The following is a 26,844-nucleotide window of genomic DNA, read 5'->3' as shown; positions in this document are numbered from 1 at the left end:
TCCATGCAGGGAGCCTGACATGGGACTCGATCTCCAGGATCGGGCCCTGGGCTGAAGGCTACACTAAACCACTGAGCCACCCGGGCTGCCCATCATGGCTTGTAATTTATGGCAATTCCATGTGGGAAAAAATGGGAAAAAGGCTAGAGGATTTGTAAAATTTAAGAATATTCCTGACATCAAATCCTACCATTAAAACTAGAAGACAAAAAACAAACAAAAAACTAGAAGACACCTATGAATTGTGAAGGATGAAATAATGTATGTCCCTGTCCTTACTTGTATGTCCTGGATAAGGCTGGCTGATGGCACTTTGTAGTAGAAACAGACTTTGTAGTAGAATCATAAGAATTTTTCCTTACCTGGAAGTTTGCTGGGAAAATAGAGTTTGAGGTGAACTTTTAGAAACCAAACATTTGATAGTCCTGATACTGATTTTTTTTGTATTGTTTTCTCTGTTAAAATTCTGAAGTTTTGTGCCTCCTAACTAGAAAGAAAAAGATTGAAATTGACCTTTTGAGGTGCCCTTTGGTGTACTGTTTTGAGCTCATGGCCTGAATATGTTAAGCTGATACCTTTTTTTTACCTATTTTTCCCTTGGTGGCTCATAACATTGCTTAATTCAGAAAGATTTAAGAGGCTTAGCCTTGGTATTCGGTTCCCTAAATTACAGTTGGACAATTAAGGTGATCTAATTTTTGGTTCTTTACTCCTAAGGAAAAAAAATGTTGGTTTTAGAAAGAACAACAGTACTTTGCTTAAAAGATCCTATTAATATAAAGGAAGGCCTCTTGAAAGAGTAAGCTCCTCACATGAAAAGCTTCCCATGTATTTTTGTTTATTTATTTAATATTTAAATAAAAAAAATAAATAAAATTTAAATTCAGTTAATTAACATATAACATATTATTGGTTTTAGAGGTAGAGGTCAGTGATTCATCAGTCTTCTGTAACACCCAGTGCTCATTATATCACATGCCCTCCTAATGTCCATCACCCAGTTACCCCATCCTCCCACCTCTGCCCCTCCAGTGACCCTCGTTTTGTTTCCTATGATTAAGAATCTCTTATGGTTTGTCTCCCTCTGATTTCATCTTATTTTATTTTTTCCTCTCTTCCCCTATGATCTTGTTTTGTTTTTTTTTTTTTATTTATTTTTATTTTTTTAATTTTTTTTAAAGATTTTATTTATTTATTCATGAGAGAGAGAGAGAGAGAGGCAGAGACACAGGCAGAGGGAGAAGCAGGCTCCACACAGGGAGCCTGATGTGGGACTCGATCCTGGGTCTCCAGGATCAGGCCCTGGACTGACGGCGGTGCTAAACCGCTGAGCCACCGGGGCTGCCCTATGATCTTGTTTTGTTTCCTAAATTCCATATATGAGTAAGATTGCATGATAATTGTCTTTCTGTGATTGACCTATTTCTTTTAGCATAATATCCTCTTTGCATCCACATCTTTCCCAATGGCAAGTTTTCATTTTTTGATGACTGAGTAGTATTCCATTCCATATATTTGTAGCATAATTTCTTTTTTTCTTTCTAACTCTATCTAAAAAAACTTTTCAGATCATTAGAAACACCGCAAGAATAATAAAAGTGAACATCCATATGTCTTTTACTTAGATTCACCATTGTTATTGTTCTGCTACATTTTTTTCTCTCGCTTTCTCTCTGTGTGTTTATATATGTGTATACCTATGTATAATTCTTTTACCCTGGGCATTTGAGAGTAAGTTGCAGACATCATGATGTTGCAGTGAGTATGTAACTCCTAGGACATGGACACTCTTCAGTATGTAACCAGAGCATAGTTACTGCACTTGAGACATTTATCTTTGATACAATTCTCTCTAGTTGTCCCTGTAATGTCCATTAGAGCTGTCTTTTTTTAAAGTTTTATAAAGATGTATTTATTTATTTTAGAGAGGGCGAACATGAGGCAGATGGAGAGGGAGAAAGAATCTTTTTTTTTTTTTTAAAGATTTTATTTATTCACAAGAAAGAGAGAGAGAGAGAGCTTGAGAGGCAGAGACACAGGCGGAGGGAGAAGCAAGCTCTATGCAGGGAGCCCAACGTGGGACTCGATCCTGGGTCTCCAGGATCACACCCTGGGCTGAAGGCAGCACGAAACCGCTGAACCACCTGGGCTGCCCTGAGGGAGAGAGAATCTTAAGCAGACTCCACACTCATGGAGGGGCTCAATCCCACGACCCTGAGATCACAACCTGAGTGAGAACCAAGAGTTGGATGCTCAGTTAACTGTGACACCCAGGCACCTCTTTTTATTTTATTATTATTATTTATTTTTATTTTTATTTTTATTTTTTTTAAATTTTTATTTATTTATGATAGTCACACAACAGAGAGAGAGAGAGACAGAGACACAGGCAGAGGGAGAAGCAGGCTCCATGCACTGAGAGCCCGACGTGGGATTCGATCCCGGGTCTCCAGGATCGAGCCCTGGGCCAAAGGCAGGCGCCAAACTGCTGCGCCACCCAGGGATCCCCACCTCTTTTTATTTTTAAGAAGATTTAATTATTTATTTTAGTTGATTTTAATCTAACTATGATCACATTGTGTTTAGTTATCTCTAACCTCTTTTAATTTGGAAGAGGTCTCTAGCTTGTTTTTTAAAAACTTTTTATAAGAGATATGTTTATTTAAATATATGTAGATGGAAATAAATTACTGAAGAAAGCAATCACATTATAAAATATTCTGTTTAAAAGTCAATGAGGTAATGGATTGATTTTATGATATGGAAGATATAGCCCAATAAAGTTAAAAAAGAAAAAAAAAAGTGAGTTGCTTCTCAGGACAGAGAAAAAACCCGAGGTTCTGTAGCTTCAAACAATATCTTTTTGGCAATATTGTCTGTAAGGACAAGGTCATCTACAGAGAAGAACCTGATATTCCACAACAAAAGGAGAAGATAAAAAATGTTCTCTTTGTTGAGATTTCTTTTTTTTTTAATCTTTAAAAAATTTATTTATCCATTCACGAGAGACACACAGAGAAAGGCAGAGACACAGTCAGGTCCACGCAGGGAGTCTGAAGTGGGACTCGATCCCGGGACACTAGGATCAGGCTCTGGGCTGAAGACAGTGCTAAACCACTAAGTCACCTGGGCTGCCCTTTGTTGAGATTTCTTGATCAAGCATTTAAACATTTCAGTGCAAGAATCCCATCACTTAGCACCAACAGAAAAAAGCATATAATAAGCCAAGGAAAAATGCTAAACAGGAGAGCCACCATATGTAAGAAGGGACATGGGATGTTTCCTGTGCTGTACTGTGTGGTGTAGCACAGGAACACCTGACTGATGTTTCTGACTTTGCAAGGTCGAAAGTTCTGGTGGTCTAAAAAATAAACAGCTCATCCAAAGGCAGCCTACTAAAAGGTGGAGTTGCTGAGCTGGCCCCCACTCTCAGGGGCTGCTTGATAGCTTCTCCAGTCTGTCCCCCTAAAGGACTCTGACCTGGATGCCAATGATGATTGCACAGCTGAGGAAGAGGGGGAAGACCCGGGTGCCAGGTCTGATGGCTGAGGCCCTGGACTGGGCCATGCCTTGAGGCGCGGTTAGTGGTACTACTGTCCCTGGCGTTTCATCCCAGTGCACCAGTACTTGGCTTGAGCCAGCTTTTAGAACCTCTCTTTGAGATCTTCATGAGGAAGTTGGTCACATCTCTGTCACTGTCCAACAGTAGCCTTTCATGATCTGTCTCCAGGATGAACCACTGTCCACTTTCTGTTCTCTGAATCAAAGAGGTAGGTTATCCACCCATTGAAGCCAAACTGCCAGGATCCACTGGTGTGTCTGATGGCCCCAAACTCACACATCATCCTATCCTCCTTGGTGAGAGAATTGCTGTTAGTGAAAGTCTCTGCTTTGATGTCAAGAAGTTTGTTTTTGAGCTCTTCGGCAGGTCTTTCAGAGTTTCCATCTGTCTCTCCAAGAACTCTATGTTCTTCACTTTCATCCCCAGAGGACCAAAGAGTTTGACCTTTTCACCACCAGGCATAGGAAAGAAACATGTCTTCATTGATATTTCCTTGAGTCTCATACTGTGGTTGTCCAGAACTGGGCTTGGGTGTCATGAAGAAATTATAGTGAAGAGAGGAAGCATCAGTCTCTCACCCAGTGTGCGTGGTGCCCACAAACTCTCTACTGCGTGCTGCCAGTGGCCAGTCCAGCAGCAGCGGAAGCAGGGTCAGGAAGCCCAGCGAGAACTTGGTGGCCACAGTGGACTTATCACTCCTATAGTTTGTTTTTTTTACAATATTAAGAATTTGGGGGCACCTGGGCTGCTCAGTCCGTTAAGCATCCGACTCTTGATTTTGGCTCAGGTCATGATCTCAGGGTCCTGAGATTGAGCCCTGTTTTGGGCTCTGCGCTCAGGAGAGTGTTTCTCCCTCTCCTTCCCCCTCTGCCTCCACCCTGCTCACGTTCTCTCTCTCTCAATCTCTCTCATAAATAAATAGAATCTTTAAGTGTTTTAAAAAAGAATTTTGAAGTCACCGTTTTGTAGGATGTCCCTTAGTTTGGATTTGCTGCTTTATTGTTTCTCAATGACCAAATTGGGGTTAAAACATTTTTACAGGAAAATTACAAAAGGGAAATTTTCTTCTTTTCCTTACCTCAAAGTTCTCTCATGAAAGTAGTTTATTTGTGTTGTTTTAGAAGTTGTATCTTCTCTTAAATGTCACTTAATCTGTTTTTTCCTGATATAGTTGAGCCTTGAAAACCACTGTCATGGGGGGGATGCCAGCCACCCGCAGAGTCCATCTGAAACCTCTAACTTCTGAATCCCCCCAAAATGAACTACTAATATCCTTCTGTTGGCCAGAACCCTTATAGCTGATTAACACATATTTTGTATGCTATATATATTATATACTGTATTCTTATAATAAGAAAAGAAAATCACAAGGAACAGAAAATACATTTACAGTACTGTACTGTATTTATTGAAAAAAATCCACGCATAAATAGATGTCCATACCCACGTTGTGCAAGGGTCAGCTGTACTGCCTTCCTCTTTGTTGTTTCTCTCCCCCACTAGAATGTCCATTCTAGTGAAGAAGGAGATTTGTGTTTTGTGTACTGTTAGATCCCTGACATCTAGGTCAATGCCAGGCACATAGTAGAAGCTTCAAAATTATTATTGTTGTTATTTTTAAAGATTTATTTATTTATTGAAGGGAGTAGGAGAGGAAGAGAGCGAGCATGTAGGATAGGAGGGGCAGAGGGAGAGAGAGAATCGTAAGCAGACCCCACACTGAGCAGGGAGCCCATTGTGGGGTTTGATCTCATGACCCTGAGATCATGACCTAGCTGAAACCAAGAGTCAGACACTGAACTGACTGTTCTATCCAGGTGCCCACGAATTATTTTTTTTATTATATTTTTAAAAATTGTAATTCCAGTGTGAGTGGCATTCAGTGTTATATTTGTTTCAGGGGTACAATATTGATTGTGATTCAGCAATTCCATATATTATTCAGTGCTAACCAAGATAAATGTACTCTTAAATCCTCATTTCCTATTTCACCCATCCCTCAACCCACCTCCCATCTGGAGACCATCTGTTTGTTCTGTATAGGTAAGAGTCTGTTTTTTGGTTTGTCTCTTTTTTCCCCCGTTGTTCATTTGAAGTGTAAGAATTACTGAAGGACAATTTTTTTTTTTTCTCTTGAGAGAGAGAAATAGAAGGTGAGTGGCATGGGAAGGGCAAAGGGAGAGGGAGAGAGACACTCATCAGCAGACTCCATGCCTTGCTGAAGTCAAGAGTTGGACACTTAACTGATGGAGCCACCTAGGCGCCCCTCTCTTTCGAATTGTCTTTTGATGAAACAAAATATGACTCAGTTCCTGTATCAGGAATTTGGAAAGTTATCATTTTATGTTATTTGTTTTCTATCTAAGTGTAGGAGGTTAGTTATTGTGATCAGTTTCTGGCATAGTTATACCAAGTTTTCAGTACTTTTCCCCTGGACTTCACTCGCCCCCACTTTTCCACACAGCTCTCCATCAGTTATTTTCCCAACGTGGACTCTAGTTCAGGGCTTATGCTAAGTACTGAAGACAAAAGGGTAGTGAAACACAAACTGTGCCTTTGAGGAGTGTATGTTTTAGAAAGAGGCACAATAGAGCCGTAGCAGAAGTGAGCAAAGTACTGCAAGAGCGTGTATCTGGTGATGAGTGTCTCCAGTAAGACTTCCCTTTGTTCTGGCCAAGGTCTGAGTAATCCAACATGTGACTTAATGCTGCCTCAATTTGTAGCCTGAAAATTAGCAACAGAAGGGACATTCTCATCAGTGTGAGCCATTTCCTGAGTCCCAAGGGGAATAAATAATTCAGACCGGAATTTGTCATTTTGGAGCTTAGATTCTCAGTGCTAAGCAGTGAAAAATTAAAAACCTATTTAATTTGTATTTACTTTATATGTCTATATAAACTGCTTATTATGAGACATAGTTTATTAATTGTGTTAACATTTATAAGAATATTTCATCTTAAGGTTCTATCAAATCACACCAGTGTTTTAATTTACAAATGAAGATACATATTAGAAAATAAGTGTTCTTTAATCTAAGCTTGTACTCTTTCTATTCCCTTTAAAGTGGTGTCAATATCAAAATGCCAATCAACTCCAGTGGACCTGATTGGGTGACTGTGATTCCCACAAGCATCAAAGGTAAAAAGGAGTGAACTTTGATGATTTATTGTTTTTCTTGCTAAATGGATTGAGGCTTTGTGGTTTCACTTATGTCATGAAAACTTTTTTCCTCCTTTTAATATGCCATGGCCATACCTCTGGGCACAATTGAAAATACTAAAAGAACCTTTTGATTAAAATAAATCAGACCTCATGTGCATAATCTTGGGCTCTGCTATGTATATGCATGTAAAATTTATCTTCTTCGCCCTCTTTCCTCTCTGGTTGGCTTCTTAGGAGCTGTTAGTGCTATTCTGTTCAATATGGTAGCTACTAGCCTCATGTGGCTCTTCAAATTTAAGTTGATTAAAATTAAGTAAAGCCTAAAATTTAGTTCTTAAGTCACACATCTTTCAGAGCCACGTGTAGCTAGTGACTGCCATGTTGGACAGCATTTTATATAGAATGTATCCATTATTGCAGAGGTTCTGTGGGAGAATAGTGGTGTTCTAGAGATATTCAAGAAATGTGTGTAAAATTGTCAGGGAATTTTTTGAAATCAAAAGCATTGGGTTATTGAATGTCCATTTTCTCAAAGTGTGATGTCTGCATTAGCAACATCGGCCTTAGCGGAGACTTGCTAGAATTGCAGATTCTCAGGTCTTAGGCTACTGAATCAGAAACTCTGGGGTGTAGGGCCCAGCAGTTTGTGTTTTAACAAACCTTCTTCATGATTTTGATCCATTGGTATAGGATATTATTAAAAGGAAGACAACAGAATTCAGAAGAGTAAATGTATGTGTTCTGTTTTTGCAGAACAGAAATAAATAGCCATGGTGATTTTTAGAAAGAACAGATGAATATTATTTAGAAAGCTTATGCAGATGGCAGGCAAGGTCCTTATAGTTGTTGAAAGCATCTATGTGTAGTCTCCCACACAGATACTGCAAACACAGATACCATAGAGCCTGTGTATATAATATATGAATCTAGTAACGGTGGGTACTAGTCATATACATGCCTTGTGTGAGTGGTGAAGTACCCAAAGAGCAAGGACAGCTTCTCTGCAGTTCCATCTGCTTTGCTGCTGTGCAGAAATGTAGACACAGTGTGGCCAGATCTATAGGGTTTTTTTTCCTACGAGAAACATCAGAAGTCTTAATCTTCAATCTTTAAACATAAGCATCCGGCTGAAAACTTTAAAATACTTTGTGGGCTAAGTAACATTTGTCTGTGGCCCAGATGCAGCCAGGACGCTGCCAGTCTATATCTCTGGTCTCCACCATCATGTACCACAAGAAATCCCAATCTTTTCCTAGCGAAAGACTGTATTTGATTTACTTAAAGCCAGGGAGTTACTAATTTGAAAAAATTTATATATGAAACATCATTAATGGAAATCTTTTATTTGCCTGGGCCTCACCTTCCATATCTATCCTCCATAGTCCTCACTCCTCATACTCTTTAATGTCTGACCCCTCAGGAGGCCCCATTCTGGTATATCACAGCTACTCTTCTTTGCTACAGTCCCAGCCTTCTGGCTTGCCTGCCCTGTCCCTACGTGTCTAGTGCAATAGCCAGTGGGTGGAACTTTGGATGGTTGACCTGTACATGACAGGTCTTGGTGTTCAGCCAAGAAGTGGTTGTAGGTTTGTGATGTACTGTTCTGGTTAGAGAGAAGACAGATTTAGTAACCAGTGAGACTTTTGATGGACTTTTATTTTTTATTTATCATAAAGATTTTATTTATTTGAGAGAGAGAGAAAGAATGAATTAGTATGGGAGGGGCAGAGGGAGAGAGACAAGCGGACTCTCTATTGAGCGAGGAGCCTTTTTGCTAGACTCGATTCCAGGACCTTGAGATTATTACCCAAGCCAAAGTCAGATGCTTAACTGATTGAGCCACCCAGGCTTCCCTTGATGGATTTTTAGAGGTAGAAAGGAACCGTGAATCAATAGGAGCAGAATAGCCTGGTTTGAGAAGACTGTCTCAGAGCAGGTATATAGTTGGAAAGAAAAGAGAAGAGCAATTGCTTACATAATATCAAAGACACACAGTTTAGGAGAACTTCACTGCAGTCCACTCTTGTGACCAGCAGGCTGGAATCAAAGACCCTAAACCATGGGCTTACATCCCTCCCTCTCTCCCTCCCTGTCTTCCTCTCTTCCTTCCTTTCTTCCTCCTTTTTAACTTTTTTGTTTTCAGATAATTTAAACCTAAATATGAGTTACAGAAATAGTACAAGGTTCCTGCATAGCCTACACCCTTCCCCTTACATAACCACCTAATACTTTCAAAACTATGATTTTAACATCACGACACTGTAGAGTTTATTTGGATTTCATCAGTTTTTCCACTAATGTCCTTTCTCTGTTCCAGAATCCAGTGTAGGATCCCACACTGCATTTAATCACTGTGTTTCCTTAGTCTTCCCTCTATGACATTATCTTCCATGACCTTTGCACTTTGAAGAGCACTGGTCAGATATTTTTAGAATGTTTCTAACTTTGGATTTGTCTAATGTTTTCTAATGATTAGCATGAGATTACACATTTTTGGAAGAATAGCACAGAAATGATGCCGTATCCTTTTAAGGGAGTACGTGATGTTAGTAGTATTGTTAATGATGTTAACTTAGATCACTTGGTTCACGTGGTGTCCATCAGGGCTCTCTTCTCTTTATGTTTTTTTTTTTTTAAAGATTTTATTTATTTATTCATGACAGACACAGAGAGAGAGAGAGAGAGAGAGAGAGGCAGAGACACAGGCAGAGGGAGAAGCAGTCTCCATACAGGGAGCCCGATGTGGGACTCGATCCCAGGTCTCCAGGATCACACCCCGGGCCAAAGGTGGCGCTAAACCGCTGGGCCACCGGGGCTACCCTCTTCTCTTTATGTTGACTCTGTATTCTGGAGAGATACTTTGAGACTGTGGCGGGCTGAATAATTCCCCCCCCCCCCCACCCAAGATACCCAGATCTTAATCCCTCAAATTTATGAATGTTGCTGTGTACGGATGGCAGAGGAAACTTTGCATGTATGTTAAATTAATAGTTCTAGAGATGGGGAGAGATTATCTGGATATACTGAGTGGGCCCTAAACACAACCACTAGTGTCCTCTTAAGAGGGAGGCAGAAGGAGATTTCGTATAGAAGCAGAAGGCAGTGTCACAGTGGAAGCAGAGAGAGACTTGAAGATGTCATGCCGCTGGCTTAACAGATGGAGAGAGGGACCATGAGCCAGAGAATACTGCTCTAGGAGAGGCAAGGAGACACATTGTTCCCTAGCTCCTCCAGAGAGAGCATGCATGGCCTTGCTGATACCTAGGTTTTGGCCCAGTGATACTAAATTTGGACTTCTGTCTTCCAAAATGGTTAAGAGAATAAATTTGTATTGTTTTAAGCCACCAGATATGTGGCAATTTGTTACAGTAGCCACAGGAAGCTACTCTCCAGATGTCTCTGTCTTACATCAGGATGTAAATATCCTGTTCCTGCTTATACTTTCACCCACTAATCTTTGCATTCATTAGGAGATCTTGCCAGCAGCAATTATTTCTCTGGTATGTAATTCTTATTTATTTATTATTATTTATTTATTTATTTATTTATTTATTTATTTATTTTCTTTCTTTTCTTTTCTTTATTTTTCTTTCTTTCTTTTTTCTTTTTCCTTTTTTTCTTTTCTTTTTCTTTCTTTCTCTCTTTTTTCTTTTTTCTTTTTTCCTTTCTTTTCTTTTCTTTTCTCTTCTCTTCTTTCTCTTCTCTTCTCTTCTCTTCTCTTCTCTTCTCTTCTCTTCTCTTCTCTTCTCTTCTCTTCTCTTCTCTCTTTCATTTTCATGAGAGACACACAGAGAGAGAGGCAGAGACACAGGCAGAGGAAGAAGCAGGCTCTGCATGGGGAGCCTGATGTGGGACTCAATCCCCGATCCTGGAATCATGCCCTGAGCCCAAGGCAGATTCTGAATCACTGAGCCACCCAGGCGTCTTGTAATTCTGATTTTTTAATCACTCATTCCTAACACACTTATTAATTGGAATTTTTCTGTAAGAAAGTGTTGTCCCTTCTTTCCCATTTGTTTATGTCAGTATAGACTCGTGATCATTTCAGTTATTACCTAATTCAATTGTTATTTATTTTGTTGCTCTAATTGCTCCAGTTTTGGCAATTGGGAACTTTTTCAGTTTGGCTCCTATACCCTTTGACATCCTGTCATCCCCCCCCCATAAGTATTTCCTTACTTTCTGGCACCAAAAGATGTTTCAGGCCCATCTTATGTTTTCTTTGCCCTGGCCTTGGAAGGTTCTTTCGACTTGTGTTATTTTGCTTATGAATCCTTTATTTTGAAGGGTTTCCTCCCCCTTCTCTTTTTTTTTTTTTGTGTTAGTTTTAACTGATTTTCCTATAAGTTAAGATTATTCTAAGATGCATGTTTAATCTGCTGAATTGTTTGAATCCCCACGCATGGGTATAATTGCAGTTGGAAGCAAAGAATCATCGGGACAAGCATCTGGTTTCTGATAGGCTTTCTCAGTGTCAGAATTGCTGTTGACTTTTTCTTAGTACATGTAACTGTGGTCCCTAGATCATCATAGCCTAACAAAGCCTTGATGGGTTCTGACCTCATTAACAACTAAACTAGAGCTCATATTTTTGGGCGAGTTTACTGAGAGTCTGGGATGAAACTAGATTTAATAGCAATTAGAATAAACAGTAACATCTTTGTAGCCCTTTGCTATATTCTTTACTTTTTGAGGTGTATCTTATACACAATAGAACACATGGGTGGTAAATGTATAGTACAATGGAATTTTACATTTCTGTCTTTGTAGGTGTGGTAGGTGAATTCTAAGATGACTCCCAGTGACCCATGCCCTTATATAATTTTTTTTCCCTCTTGAGTGTGAGAAGGACCTAAGATATGATGGGATCACTCTCATGTTTTGATTATGTAACAAAGTTGATGTTTAAAAAAGATACTATCCTGGGTAGACCTGACCTAATTGGATAAGCCCTCAACAGGGACCAGGTTCTTCTTGAAGAGCTTCAAAGCATGTGAAGGCTTCCAAGTAAAGGAGATTCTTTGTTGCTGGCTTTAAAGGTGGAGGAAGCCATTTGGCAAAAAAATATAGACAGGTTCCAGGAACTGAAGGCTGACAATCCTCCTGGGACCGGAGCCCCACATCGAGGAAGGAGTCTGCTTCTCCCTCTGTCCCTCTCCGCCAACTTGTGCTTTCTTTCTCTCTCACTCACTTTCTCTCTCTCTCTCCCTCTCTCTCAAATAAATAAACTTTTAAAAGAAAAATAAAAGGAAGTAGAGCTTTTGGGAGGTGATTAGTTAGGTCTTGTGGTTGGAGCTCTCATGGGTGTGATTAGTATCCTTATAAAAGAACTTCCAGAAAAATCCCTTGTCCTTCTACCAAACAAGAAGGTGCCATTCTGAACAGGAAGAGAACTCTCATCAGAACACAGCCATGCTTGATGTCTTCACTTGACATGTCTTGATTTGAATGTCTTATAATTCTGGCATCTTGATCTCAGTCTTCCAGCCTCTAGAACTGTAGGAAATAAATCTGTGTTGTTTATAGACCAAAAAACAACAAAAACAAACAACCACCCACCAAGGAAACATGATCTTATAACCACAAGGAAGTGAATTTGGCCAACCACTTGAATAAGCTTGGAAGCAGACTTTCCTTGTCTTCAGAAAGGAATACAGCCCTGCTGACAACCTGATTTCAACCTGTGAGACTCTGAGCAGAGAACCTTGCTGTGCCATGCCCTGGACTCTTGACAGACGGAGCTCTGTGATAATAAATGTCCCTTGTTTTTAAACTACTAAGTTTGTGGTCAGTGGTCACACAGCAACTAAAACTAAACGGGTAACTACCACCCACATAAAGATATAGAATGTTTAGAACATATAGAATATTTCCAGCATTCCAGTGTTGCCGTTTATATTAAAAACTATTACTACTACTCTAGCATTGAACTTTCACAACAAACCTTCAAAATAACTAGTCATTTACCTGTTTTGTAGATAATGAAACCAAGTTCCAGAGACTCAGTCATCGTTTTGATATCTGCTCTGTGCCTGATGTTAGACCAGACTCTGAGAATGCAGGGGATGTATAAGATATGAGTTTAAGTGATCCTGAGGTTTCATGTTGGAGAGGTGGAGTCAGACATTAACCAGAGCCTCTCACTCAAGTTCACCCCATTTTCTGCTACCTCTTTACATGCTTGGGAGGTGTGAAAGACACCTTGATGTTTAAGTTTGTCTAATTTATCAACTCTCTACTACCTAGTGCATCCAAACGATGGTGTGAATGATAAAATAGTGTTTGATGCTGCTTGGTGAAAACCAAACTAGTAGTGCCTTTTTGGATGAGACGTCGTTCTGATATTGATGTGATAGCATAACAAATTAGACAAAGCTGTTTTAAAGACAACTACTTTCCCATTGTTGGAAAAAATACGGAGTACATAATACATTTTACTTGGTTAACTTAGAAAATCAAAGGGCTCATATCCTACATATAAAGTCCAACTAACTGATATCATTTGGGGGTACGAAGACCACTCCCAGATCTCTTACCAGTAATGAAATGATGTATGCCTTTGTAAACAGTACTCCCTTTACCACTAAGTGTCTCTACAACTCTCTGAGAAACTTTGGCAAGTCACTCTGTGACATTCTTCACCTTTTTAAAAACAGATTTGGACTAGCCATTGCCTGAGGTTCCTTTCAACATTCTTTGAATCTATAGGTATTTCTATCTATACTTATACTTAGTTTTCCTCCATAAAATGCATTTACTAGGTTGGGAATTAAAAGAAATGCTGACTTTTGAAACAACCTCAGCCTGCTTATTATTAGTCTTATTAAAATAGGAAATGTATTTGTCTTAGCTGACCATAAGAGGGCAATGTAGGTACATGCATTTCACTTTAAAACTACTCATATCTAGTGCTGCACGTGTACAGAATTACTGTCAGGTTCAGTAATTGATTTGCTTTGCTTGACTTAACTCTGGTAGTAAATATAATTAACATTTGAATAGAAGTGGTAATTGTTTCCTGTGTGATACATATTTTTCTTTATAACATGTATTTGACACAGAATAGCAAAGTCTCCTGAATTAACCATGGTAAAAACTGTAACTTCAAAATCACTTTTAATTCCCAATCTAGTAAATGTTTTCTTTGGGTCCCAGATATCTGCTCTAGAGCTCTCAGCCTGTGTAACCTTGAGATGCTGATGTAATGAGGGAGCTTTGGGTAAGATGTGGCAACATAGTAAAGCCACACTTGGTAACATGTGGAGAAATTGTTTTTGAATAGGCCAGATAAATATTTACCCCTCCACCCTAATTTTTTCTTTGATAATCACGTTTTCCAAGTAAAGTTGTTAGTTTTCTTTCTTTTTTCCAAGTAAAGTTTTTAAAAAATGCTATTTACTTTTCTACTTAGGCCCTGAGCCTTCAAAGAATTAGCAGATGGCTAAGTTAAGAAATGAAACATGCACTGTCAAATAGAGCATCTTCTTTGTAGAGAATAAAATCAAAGTAATTTTGAGTAATATGAATAATATCAAGATGATAAGCTGAAAATAGTCACAAATACAGGACTCTTAAATTGCTGAGTCATGTAAACATTTGGATTTCGAATTGTGGATTAACCGAGGAGACTATAGAATTACTGGATTATGATCAAAGTTTGACCTTTGGGGCATATAAGGAGTGATGTAAAATAATTGGTGGTTTTTGAAGAATGTAGATTTGAATAAGTGTTGGAAATGAGTAAGTGTACCCCTTCAGGAAAAAAGCCGAAAAGAAAATCTACATTTACAACCATCTGTTTTTGAGGTGAAGTAGCACAGTGGTTAGGGCATGGGCTTTGGGGATCACCTGCTTAGGTCAGGTCTTGGCTTTGCTACTTACTAGCTCTAGGTCTAGGTCAAGTTGCTTAACTGTTCTGAAAGGTAGAGGTAACAATAGGATCTACCTTAAAGGGTTATCATGAGCATCAAATGAGATAATACGTTTAATTGCAAAGTAAACTCACAAGAAATATTAGTCATCCCTGTCTGTTTATTTTGAAGCATGTAAAGTGTGTTGTTTCTACAGAAGCATTTTCCAAGGGAGGTGTTAGGGCAGAAGGATGTTGACTCTCCCTCTGAAACGTGTCCTGGTGCTTGTGTACTCATGGTTGTAGCTAGGCTGCATTTTAAATCCTGTTCATTGTGCAGAAAGACCTTCTAAGTCTTTTGCATTGTGGGGAATAATTCTTGAGAGTGAGTATATTTGGTTTGTTCTCTGTGTTAAGCGGTGGTCTTCTGAATTCATATTTGATTATCAGAACCTGTAGGTTAAAACTTCCCTTTTAATAGGCTGAGCAGCAGTGGACTGATTTTATTATACATATGTAAAATATGAACTAAGATATTACTTACCTCATAAGCCTTTGTATGAAAACTTACTCTGGGATAAAACTGGACAATTCTTTTATCTACACATTTCCGTGGTATTTGCTTGCTTTTATTTTTGGCTTTGATAAAATCACGTATAATCAGAGGAGAATGGTCAAAGTCCTCTTTTCCCCCTCTGTCCACCAGTACCCTCACACACGTGTCCCATCTTCCTATTTTTGTGCAAAGGAGAACCATTTGTAGCAAGGGGAAAATTTGGGATTTCTTTGAAGTGTGATGGAAGGAAATGTGACCCATATACCAGCAAACTAATAAATATAGGAGCATAATTTTGTTTCATGGAGCATTTTCCATTTATGGTTTGTTGGAGGACACTTTCAGAATGTCTTACTTTTTCCCCTTTCTTTTCAGAAATGAAGAATTCAGAACTATCTCAAGGCTCAGGAATTTTTCCTTCTGGGTATTATTATAAAGATCAATGGAGGCCCAGAAAGTTTAAGATGCGCCAGTTTAATGACCCTGACAACATTACAGAATGCTTACAAAGAAAAGTGGTGTATTTATTTGGTGACTCAACAATCAGGCAGTGGTTTGAATACCTTACTGCCTTTGTTCCAGGTTGGTACTTTGCATTTTATTTTATAACTTTTCCACATGCACAAAATCAGCTTTCTTCACTCCAGTTCCTGAAGAAGGGCATCAGGTGAGGAAGTAGTTATATCTCTGTGGGACTAAAGAGGTATCCTAACCCTGGAGAGATGTGTGATGGTTTCCGATCCACGGTGGGGTTGATGTATTGGATGGAAGTGCTGGGTTCTTGTTGAAGTTTCCTACCACTGATTAGCTATTTACTTCTTGGGTCTTCATCTCTCCATGTGTGCAATGAGGCAGCTGGACAGTATCACCTTACAGCAGTCTTTTACTTCTGCTATCTGGGCTCTAAAATAGAGGTGGACATATTGGAAATCAATTCTCTCCTAGTTCTGTTTGGTCAGACTCCAAGTTTGTAATAGATTTAACTGGAAGGAAGCAGCCAAACTGTGGTCCATTTTAATTCATCTATTCACCAAAGCCTTCCCAGTGTCATCTGTTGGGCATTCCATTGGTATGATTCTGAGATGAGCTGGCTCCTATGGAGGGAGTCTTGGTAAGTCCCAGCATTCTTAGCTTCCTGATTTCACTCCTGAGCTCTGGGGGTACTATCCAGACTTGGAATAAAGCCCTACTCACTGGAGGGCCATCCTTTATTCAAGGCCTTTTCCTCTTTGTGGAAGATGTATGGACAAGGAGAGGAGGGATGAATCTCAGGTAACCTTCCTAAAGACCCAGCTTATAGTGTAGAGAGCTGAAAAATAATTCTGTGGGAACTATTTTTGAGGGCTGTGTATTGGCAGGACTTTCCATAAACCACATTCCCATAGTTTATTGTGAGTTGTTTTTATTTTCCTCTTTTATTTTTTTACACCAGTGTAGTTTCAGATTTAATTTTTAGAAGGAAAGGAAGAAGTAGATATCCCCAAAAGTAGAAAGTTAATTCCTGCTTCTGTTTTGCTTGATTTTCTGAAACAGACATAGCTGAGTGTAGTTGATAAAGCATAAGTTAAGAACTAGCAAAAGAGATATAATTTGTATGGCCTAATGCTAAACATGTTTTGATGTTTGGTGCTGACAAGGCAGGGCCCTGCATGAGTCTGTAGTTGTTTGTTTCTTAAGTTCTAATGATGTGGCTCATTATTTCCTTTCACAGCGGTGATCACATTGAGTGTCTTGATTGCTTTCCACCGTATCCTTTCCAGACAGATTTTCACCTGATAAAGCCTTGTGTCAGTGCTTGATCTTAATCAAAAGAAAAAAAATGATAACTTGAGTTTATTCAGTTTAAGTGGGGCCAAATGCTAAATAGTTATGAATTAGGTGGGAAAATCTAGAAGAGGAACCTGGGACTGCATGGAGAGAAGAGTGAAACTTTAACCCTTAAGAAGACTGTAGGCCAATTATAGTGTGATGTGACTTCTTCAGAATGGACTGGAAACCTCTTGAGAGCAAGAACTGTGACTTACCAGTCTGAGCATTGTTGGCTCATGGCAATACGCAGCTGGTGCTGAATAGGTGCTTAGGAAGTGTTAATTGACTTGGGTTGCCAGAAGTTATTTAGTCCCTGCTCTGTAAAGTACTTGTAGGAACTTTAAAGGATATGAGACAGGCCCTCTTTTCTTATGGGGCATATGTTAAGTGATGAATTGTATAGATAAGAGTTTTTTAGAGGTTAACAGAAGAGAAATAATCACTGATTCCTGGGACCTTCAGAAGATCTCAGGGGGACTAGACTTTGAAACACCAACTAGATAATGAGGAGGAAGAAGGGAGTTCTAACTTCTGCCGCTTTGTTATTCTTGTGACAGAGCGGCATTCTCTAAAACATTAATATGATTTTCCATCCCTAGGGTGAAATCAAAAGCCAAAAGATACAGAGTTGCTCTTTCATCTATTGCAAAAAGAAGTATTTGGTTACTATTACGTATTCTTAAAAAAGCAGACGTTATAGCCCTGGTCTTGGAAGAAATAGTATTTGCCTATTAGAACAATCGTGTGTAAATGCCACATTGAATTTTTTTTTTTTTAAATATTCAGCAGTCAGTGCAAATAGGAAGATTTCTTGGCCTAATGGTAGAGGTCAACAGGTTATTTTACTTCTGAGGTATATGGACATAGGTATAGAATCTATCATTGATGGTTTAAATAATATGTTAGAATAAAGGTCCATTGAGGCCAGTGAAATAGGTATTTCCTTTATACTTGTACCTTTTTGTTATACTTTTATTTTTAAAAAAAAGTTCTTTTAAGCTACTAAGAATGATCATAATACATGTGTTTGGTTTGAACATTTTTATGCATTTGCGTTTTCCTTGTTTCAGATTTAGTGGAGTTTAACTTGGGTAGTCCCAAGAATGTGGGTCCTTTCCTTGCGGTGGACCAGAAGCACAACATCCTGCTCAAATATCGCTGCCATGGTCCACCCATCCGTTTTACAACTGTCTTTAGCAGTGAGCTCCGTTATGTGGCAAATGAGCTGAATGGCATCGTGGGAGGGAAGAACACGGTGGTTGCCATAGCTATATGGTCTCATTTCAGCACCTTCCCCTTGGAAGTGTATATCCGGCGGCTTAGGAATATCCGTCGAGCAGTGGTCCAGCTCCTGGATCGAAGCCCTAAGACCGTGGTAGTCATCCGAACAGCTAATCCCCAAGAGCTGGGGCCTGAGGTGAGCCTTTTCAACAGTGACTGGTACAACTTTCAGCTGGACACTATCCTTCGGAAGATGTTCTCAGGGGTTGGAGTGTATCTTGTTGATGCCTGGGAGATGACCTTGGCTCATTATTTACCCCACAAGCTACATCCAGATGAAGTTATTGTGAAGAACCAGCTGGACATGTTCTTGTCCTTTGTGTGCCCCTTGGAGACCTAGCCTGCCCTGGAGGGGGACTGGAGGAATCACATGACCTGCATTACAGGAAGTTAATGGCTGGTTCCATGGAGAGATGGCTGCTATGGACATGTACAAAATTTCAAAAAGAACTGGACTTTATGTAAGACTTACAAAGAGCTTGGAAAATGCAGGTTGCACTTATATCTACCTATAGGATTTCTTCCAATCTTTACATAGCCATGGGAGAACCATTATGAACAACATCTACTCACTGTATTGCCCTGGTAACCAAAGATGCTAATGAGTGGGTTTGAATTAGCCTCTCCTGAGAGGGGAGATTACTATGCTAAAAACTGAAAAATGTTTGAACTAAATGGTGGGTAGTGGAGTGTTTGCAGCTTATCTGGTCAAGGAGATTGGGCTTATCTGTATGAAGAGCACAGTAGGTCCATCTTGAGTGGGATGAACTCCTGAGGCTTATGGTTGGTGGCTCCTGTAGCACGCTGAAAATTGCTGTGTCTCAGGAGTTTCTCTTGAGATTCACCTTTTCTGAAGTGCTCAAAAAGGCCAGTATCCTTGATTAGAATTTTCTTGTAAGAATATATTTACGACATCCTGCTTTTATCTAGAAGAGAAGCAAAAGGAAAATATGAAAGCAGTACATAAAATCTGTGTGTTGAATTGATACCTGCCCTGGGTGATTGTTACTTATTTCACCTACATTTTACATGATGAATACTTTAGAATAACCACTTTTGGAGCTGGAAGGGGGAATCTATAAATGGAAATTTATTTTTGTGTTTTGAAGTTTGAGGGTTTTAAGAACTGACTGTTATGTAAACAATACTGATATTTACGTACATCAGTTTCAAGTGTTTCTTTTTTGGTTGTTATTTTGAATTGCATACCAACATTAGAAATTGAAATCTAAATCTAATTAGAAATTAAAGTTATATATTGAGATCTAGAACAGGTATTTATTAAGATACACACATTCTCTCATGCTTGGAAATAAAAAAACTATTCCTACTGGCTATCTTAAAATGAATGATCAATTTTACTTGACTATCTTTACCTTACTAATTTTATTTTATTTTATTTTTTTAAAATTATTTATTTATTTATGATAGTCACACAAAGAGAGAGAGAGGCAGAGACATAGGCAGAGGGAGAAGCAGGCTCCATGCACCGGGAGCCTGACGTGGGATCTGATCCCGGGTCTCCAGGATCGTGCCCTGGGCCAAAGGCAGGCACCAAACCGCTGCGCCACCCAGGGATCCCTACCTTACTAATTTTAAATGAGTTTAGGTTAACTTGGAGCCATTTAGAAGTATAAGTACTCTTCTCTTTTTGAGCCACAAGGTTAACAGTCTAGTTTTAGTTTCCCCTAAATGGACAAATAAAGAGACTGGGAAGGTTTTAGAGATGAAGATGGGATACTTAGAGCATGAAAACATACAGTCTTAGGAGAGTGGGCCAAAGAATTTGGAGTTTTAACTTAGAGTGTAAGATCTTCCTTTCTTAGCTTTGGGCCATCTTCAAATGTATAAAATACATATAAGGGGTACAAGATTTTTTATTATTTTCTGAGTTTAAAGAGGAACAAGTAGTTAAAATATTAAGATAGCCTCATTTTAATGGTCTTTAAGCTTTAGTGTCTGAGAATCACCTAGAATACTTGATAAAAATACAGAATTAGGGGTCATGCCTCCACGAATTGTGAAATCAACCTTCATTACAAGTATCCAGTGATTCTGATGCAATGGTAGTGTTCTATACTTTGAGAAATACAACTAAGGGAAGAAGGAGGATAGAACTAAGAAAATAGTAATGCTTGTCTTTTATTTCCGGGGCTTAATCCCTAATATTTAATTCTGATCACGATCTAATGTAGGTAATATTAGCTACATTTTATAGATGAAGAAATCAAGTTTGAATTTGAACCAAGGTATGTGAGAGTACATAGCCCTTTATAACTACAACTTGTTAGACTTTTGTAAAGAGAGATTTTCTTTTTCATGAAAGGACTTTCTGAGCATTTTCTCAAAGATTGCTAGAGGAGGCTGGGGCATCATCTTCTCAGGAGAATTTCAGTTTCCACTACCTTTCCAGGGCTTTGGACTGATGCTTCTTGTTTGCACAGATGATTTTTTGTGATCGTATCCAGTTGCTGTTACTTTTTGATGCAGTTACATAAGGCCCTAAAGATTTGATGACATAGTTTCTTGAAGTACTCTATTTCACTTTGTCCCTTTTCTAATTTGCCTTTTTTTCTTCTTTCTTTCTTTCTTTCTTTCTTTCTTTCTTTCTTTCTTTCTTTCTTTCTTTCTTTTCTTTCTGAGAGAGAGAAGCGTGTGAATCGGGGGAGGAGCAGAGAAAGGAAGAGAGACTCTTAACCAGGCTCCATGCCAAGTGCAGACCCTGATGTGGGGCTCAATCTCATGACTCTGAGACCATGACCTGAGCCAAAATCAAAAGTCAAATACTTATGCAGTGCTTAGGTGTCTCAGTTGCTTAACTGTCTGACTCTTTGTGGGATAGAGCCCAGCCTCAAGTTCCACACTCAGAGAGGAGTCTGCTTGAGATTCTCTGTCCTCTCCCTCTGCCCATCTCCCCACTCGTGCATTCTCTCTCTAAACTTAATAAACATATCTTAAAAGAAAAAAGGAGTCAGATGCTTTAACTGACTCTGCCACCTAGGCATCCCTCTAACTTGTCTTTCTATTCTCTGGTGTGGAACTTTAAAAAAAAATGCCTTTATTATTATTTTTTAAAGATTTATTTAGAGAGCATGAATAGGGGAGAGGGAGAAAGAGAATCTCAAGCAGACTGTGCTGAGTGTGGAGCCCAGCACAGGGCTTGATCTCACAACCGTGAGATCATGACTTGAGTGGAAATCAAGAGTCCCATGTTTAACCAGCTGAGTCACCCAGGCATCCCCCCAAAATGCCTTTAAGTGTAGAATTTGGAATATTACCTAAATCTTTCTCAGAATAATAAGATACAGTGTTTTAATTTCTTCTGAAAAGGTTATGTTAGGCCAGTATCACATAGTTTTGAATATTAGTGTGCCAGCCAAATAATATACTTTGTTGTATATATTTTCCATTATAAATATAAAGAGCATTATTATTTTTTAAGATTTTATTTACTTATTTTTTTATTTGAGAGAGAGCGAGAGAGAGAAAGCACAAGCAGAGGGAGGGACAGAGGGAGAGAGAAACAGAGTCCCTACTGAGCTTGGAGCCTGGGGTTAGATTCCCTCATGACATGAGCTGAAGGCAGATACTTAACCCACTGAGCCACTCAGGTGCCCAAGGGCATCATTATTTTTAAAAACTGTAAAATCTAGACAGAGAAAATCTATGAATAGAATCCATAATTCTATCATCTGAATGTGGTAAGCATTAGCATCTTGATATGTTTTCTTCCAGGATGTTTTAAAAACTGAATAGCTATAATCACAGATAATATATAATTTGTTCTGTGGTTCTTTATTTAACATACATTTTTCAAGTTAGTCTTCATAACTGAATTAGAAAAGTTTGCCCACTAGCAGTTCAGTTAATGCTATTATTATTACTTAACTAAGTTGGTCATTACAGTTGGACATTTAGGTTTATAATAAAATATTGAAACAGTGGTTTATACACAATTTCATTGGGTTAAACCATGGATTTTTATTTGGGAATGACAGCATTACTTTCACTTAGTGGATCTCATATTCTAGAGCTCTGATGATTGACTTGATGCTACTTATGAAAGGGAGAATCCATAATAAGGCCCTTCTATGCAAATTATGTTTTCTGAAAGTGTTATTAAGGGTAACCTTTCATTAGCCATATAAAACAGACCTTTGGTGTTTCAATATGATCCACTTTACCATTCTGAACAACCATCATTTTATTTATTTAAAAAAATTTTTGTTGGAGTTCAATTTGCCAACATATAGCATAACACCCAGTACTCATCCCACCAAGTGCCCCCCCCTCAGTGTCCATCACCCAGTCACCCAACCCCCCACCAACTTCCCCTTCCACTACCCCTTGTTCATTTCCCAGAGTTAGGTGTCTCTCATGTTTTGTCACCCTTACTGATACTTTCACTCATTTTCTCTCCTTTCGCTTTATTCCCTTTCACTAATTTTTATATTCCCCAAATGAATGAGATCATATAATGTTTGTCCTTCTCTGATTGACTTATTTCACTCAGCACCATCATTTTATTAAATACCAATTGACTGACACTTCCTGGCTTCAGGTATTGAGTTTCAGATTGATACACTGGGGGTGTAACAAGAATATATATAGCAAACGGTTACATACCCATATTACATGCCAGAGGTGGGTGTTTTTCTGGGCCCTACCTATTAAAGGAAATAGCAGTTACTGAGAGTGGTATGGGGACATTAATACTCCCACCTCCAAGGATGCTCAGCGTTATCTTTGGGGTAAATTCAGTTTATTAGCATTAGCTAGTTGCTTATGCTAGAAAATTCCACTTTAAGTGTATCCATTCTCTTGTAGTAAGCATTATTCTCTTCAGGCTTTATGTCTGCAGTGTGGTCTTAGTGCCCTTAGAATGCATGGGGATCCCTGGGTGGCGCAGCGGTTTGGCGCCTGCCTTTGGCCCAGGGCGCAATCCTGGAGACCGGGGATCGAATCCCACATCGGGCTCCCTGGTGCATGGAGCCTGCTTCTGTCTCTGCCTCTCTCTCTCTCTCTCTCTCTCTGTGACTATCGTAAATAAATAAAAAAAAAAGTTTAATTATAAGAATGCATGACTGCCCAGTGTGCAATAAAAAAGGATTCCGAAGGTGTTCTTTTTCTCTCTGAGAGTGAGACCACTGTTCCTGAGTACTGGGAGCACCTAGGAAATCGGGTGCCTGGGGAGTGGTGGAAGAGAAGAGGGTGGCTGAAGGCAGAAGTTGATAGATACAGAAGGCAGAAGGCCACAGTGCACACACTCCACCACATACCTTCTAACCGGTCTCTTAAGTGCATTTGCATCTTAACTTTTGTGAAAAGTGTGAATTTAAGTATATCTCACTTCTTTTAAAAGATCTTTTCCTGTACAGATCCATAGACAAAATGTAGACGTGCAGTCAACAGGAGCTAGGGGAAGGGGAATGGAGAACTAAGTGGTCAACGAGTATGGAGCTATTATTTGGAACTATGAAAAAGTTCTGGAAATATGTAATGGTGATTTTTACACAACAATGTACCTAATGCCACTGGATTATGCATTTCAAATGGTCAAAATGTTACATTTTATGATATATATATAATCACAATTTTATTTAAAAAAAAATAAAAAAATAAAAGATCTTTTCCATTCGTTTGTGAGAGAGAGAGATTGAGCGAGCCAGGTGGGCATGCCAAGTGGGAGTGGAGGGAAAGGAAGGGGAGGGAGAGGATCTGTCAAGCATTCCCGCACCTTGCAGGGAGCCCCAGGCAGGGCCCATCTCCCCACACTCACCAGGATCTCCACCCCAGCCGCCCAGGCGCCCTCATATTTTGCTTTAATAATAGTCTCCAGCCAACGAGAGGAAGTCAGGACGAAGATCCTACTGTTACACTGTTAAAGGTTTAAGGACCTTCTGGTGTTGAGCTCTAGATGCCTGGTGCTATTGGAGGATCAGACATTTCCGATCTCATCATCAAGCTGGATTGTGGCACCCGGGGTCCTGGGGGGGGGGGGGGCGGGGCAGGAAGCAGGACAGGGATTACAAGCGTCCCGAAAGGAAAAGGAGTCACAGTGAAACCAAATATCACAGGCAAAATCCTTTAAATGTTGTGCAATAGTTCACTCTTTCAACTGACCCGGCTGTACCTCCTGCCCCCCGGAACCGCGAAGCACCCACCCCAGCTTCCTTGGCATCTCGATGGGTGGCCCGTTATCTGCCACGGCAGCGACGCTGCTTAGCGAGGGCCGCTCGTTCAGAAGAGCTGTGCTGCCCGAGGTGTCTGCCCCCCACCCCGCACCTCCCCCTTTCTGGAAGCCCCCCCGCCCCCGCCCCCGCCCCCGCCCCTGCAGAAAGCGCTCAATTAGCAGAGGAGGTGAATCCAGGGAGCAGGGGGCGGCGCTAACGCCCGGGGTGGATTCCTTGGGGTTCGCGCAGGGGCATCCCCAAGGGGCAAGTTCCGGTCCTCGGCGGGATTCCAGGCCGGGTCTTGGAGCCGCCCCCCGCCCCCCAGGGGAATGTCCGGGACGCGGCTCGCTACCTTTCGGGCTCGGGAATTTCCAGCGAACAGAGAAAATCCGCAGACCTAGGGCCGGCCGCCGGGCCCGCGCCCCCCGCCCCGCCCCGCCCCCCCCTCCCCTCCCCTCCCCTCCCCTCCCCTCCCCTCCCCTCCCTCCGCCCTTCTCCCTGCACCCCCGGCCCGGGCCCCGGTGCCCACCCGCGCGCCGCGCTATAAAGGGCCGAGGCGGGCCGCGGGCCCCGAGCAGCGCGGGACGGAGCCGCCCGAGGCCCCCGCGCGCCTGGGCTTCCCGCCGCCGGGACCGCTGGAAACCACGGAGCGGCCGCCGCGCGCTCCTCGCACCCACAGGTATATTGTCGCTCTTCGATGTTTAGTACGAAACAGTCCCTCCAGCGCCCCCCCCCCCCGGGATTCTTTCCTTGGAAGCCCCGTCCTGATACGGGGGTCGCCAGACCTGTGGGGCAGAGCGTTGCGGAGCGGGGCTCCCCCGGGGGAAAGCCAGTCTGGGGGGCTTGGCTCGGGCTGGCCGCGGAGGGTCGGGGCCCGAGGGGCTGCGGGGCCGGGACAGCGCGGACACCCCAGACCCGGCGCTCGCGGCGCTCGCGGGCCGGGCGTTCCCCACTCCCGCAGCGCCCTCTCCGAGCCCTACGGCGCCCCAGTGAAGGTAAAGACAAGTGCTGCGAGACGATTTCTCGAACGCGGGAAGCCCTAAAATGTGATGGCTTGGCCGGACCCCCAGGTTCACGGCAGTCTGCATAAAGTATTTGGAGGAGCTTCGTGACTTGTAGGTAGGGTGGATTCGACCCCCGCTCCGCAGGGATTTGGAGGCCGGCCGTCAAGGGGTGGGGGTGTCCCAGAGAGGAGGACATTCCCTACGCACGTACGCTTTAAGCCCTTGGTGCCTGTGGATTTCCCCACTAGAAATCTGCCATCTAAAGAAATACATTGTCTGGGTAGGTGGGATATGTTTTCCTTGGACAGTAGGTGGTTTGGACGGTAAAAGGAGAGGAGCATTTGCAAGGTTTTCTTTGAAATTTATTTATTTTTCTTGGAGTTCAATTTGCCAACATAGAGCATAACACCCAGTGCTCATCCCGTCAAGTGCCCCCCTCAGTGCCCGTCACCCACTCACCCCCACGCCCCAAACACCCACAAGGTTTATCCGCTGCCCTCAGGAATCTCTGAGGAGTGCATCCATCAACCAAACAGAGCATCTACACATGAACATCATCCTGAAGTCTTTTTATTTGGAGTCAGAATACAACGTGCGATCTCCAGTTGGCTTACGCTCCAGTCACAGTGGGGCAGGGTACAGGGGAAGAGCCCGGGGACCTCAGGAGTGTCAGTCTGGGATGAGGAGCATAAGAAATCAGTGGCCCTTCTCCCCCCCCCCCCCCCCCCCCCCCCCCCCCCCGCCCCATGGAGGTGACGACCAGGGTCAGCATAATTTAGTTGCCCAGACGCAGACTTTTCCTTCCTGAGGAAAGGAGGCAAACCTTTCTCATTCTACTTTGGCCTGGAGGAAGTCCTGCTCTCAGAAAACAAAAGAAACTCTGAAGTTAGGGAGCCCTGGAGAGCACTAATGAGGGGGAAGATTTTCTGACTGACCTACAATGAATGGCTCCTGAGCAAACCATTTCCCTTTGGCTTATACCTGACTGATCTGGTGGCTTCTCCATCCCCCCCCCCCCCCCAGGTTAACAGGAAGACCTGGAGGCTGAATTTCACGTTTGATGCACTGCCCGAGGGTGCCAGAGGCAACCTGGCGGTGAGAAAGGCCCGGATACCCAAGTGGGAGGTAGATGTTACTTCGGCCTTGGCTGATGGAGGCAAAATCGGTAGGGGGATTTTTTTTTTTTTTTTTTTTTAATTCTAAGACTCTTGGATCTCTTAAATCAATTTTTGAAGTTGCCTCAGAGTTACTGTGAATTTTACGCATAGGCATTGTACTGCGATTTCTTGTGAACTAAGATATTTTGGTGGCTTAGTTTGCTTTTCACTAACTTGAATTTCCACTCTTTCTGTGAGAGGAGGACACATGAATATGTCTAAGAGGGGAATTCAGCTCTCTGCTGACGGGCGGTTTCAGAGTTATGTAATCTTTCACAGGCCCAGAGAGCA

The 26,844-nt window shown here is 41.3% G+C and overlaps 2 protein-coding genes across 4 annotated transcripts in view; both read left to right on the top strand.

Moving 5' to 3' along the window:
• Positions 1-19,564, top strand: part of NXPE3 (neurexophilin and PC-esterase domain family member 3) — a 47,190-nt gene extending 27,626 nt beyond the window's left edge. For both annotated transcript variants that reach the window (XM_077884040.1, XM_077884041.1), the window contains 3 exons: positions 6,627-6,700; positions 15,505-15,711; positions 18,009-19,564. In XM_077884040.1, the coding sequence (XP_077740166.1) occupies positions 6,627-6,700; positions 15,505-15,711; positions 18,009-18,559 (832 nt within the window). In that variant the 3' untranslated portion in view covers positions 18,560-19,564. The remainder of the gene's footprint in view (positions 1-6,626; positions 6,701-15,504; positions 15,712-18,008) is intronic.
• A 5,376-nt stretch (positions 19,565-24,940) lies between these two features.
• Positions 24,941-26,844, top strand: part of NFKBIZ (NFKB inhibitor zeta) — a 30,673-nt gene continuing 28,769 nt past the window's right edge. The window contains exons 1-2 of one of the 2 annotated variants that reach the window (XM_077884338.1): positions 24,941-25,071; positions 26,420-26,561. The gene's annotated coding sequence lies outside the window, so the exon portion shown is untranslated. The remainder of the gene's footprint in view (positions 25,072-26,419; positions 26,562-26,844) is intronic. The other variant, XM_077884339.1, reaches the window with a different exon arrangement.

Source organism: Canis aureus, chromosome 35, assembly GCF_053574225.1.
Source record: "Canis aureus isolate CA01 chromosome 35, VMU_Caureus_v.1.0, whole genome shotgun sequence".
NCBI classification, from domain to species: domain Eukaryota; kingdom Metazoa; phylum Chordata; class Mammalia; order Carnivora; family Canidae; genus Canis; species Canis aureus.
Note: the sequence above shows the minus strand (reverse complement) of the source record. Positions and strands in the feature narration are given on the sequence as shown.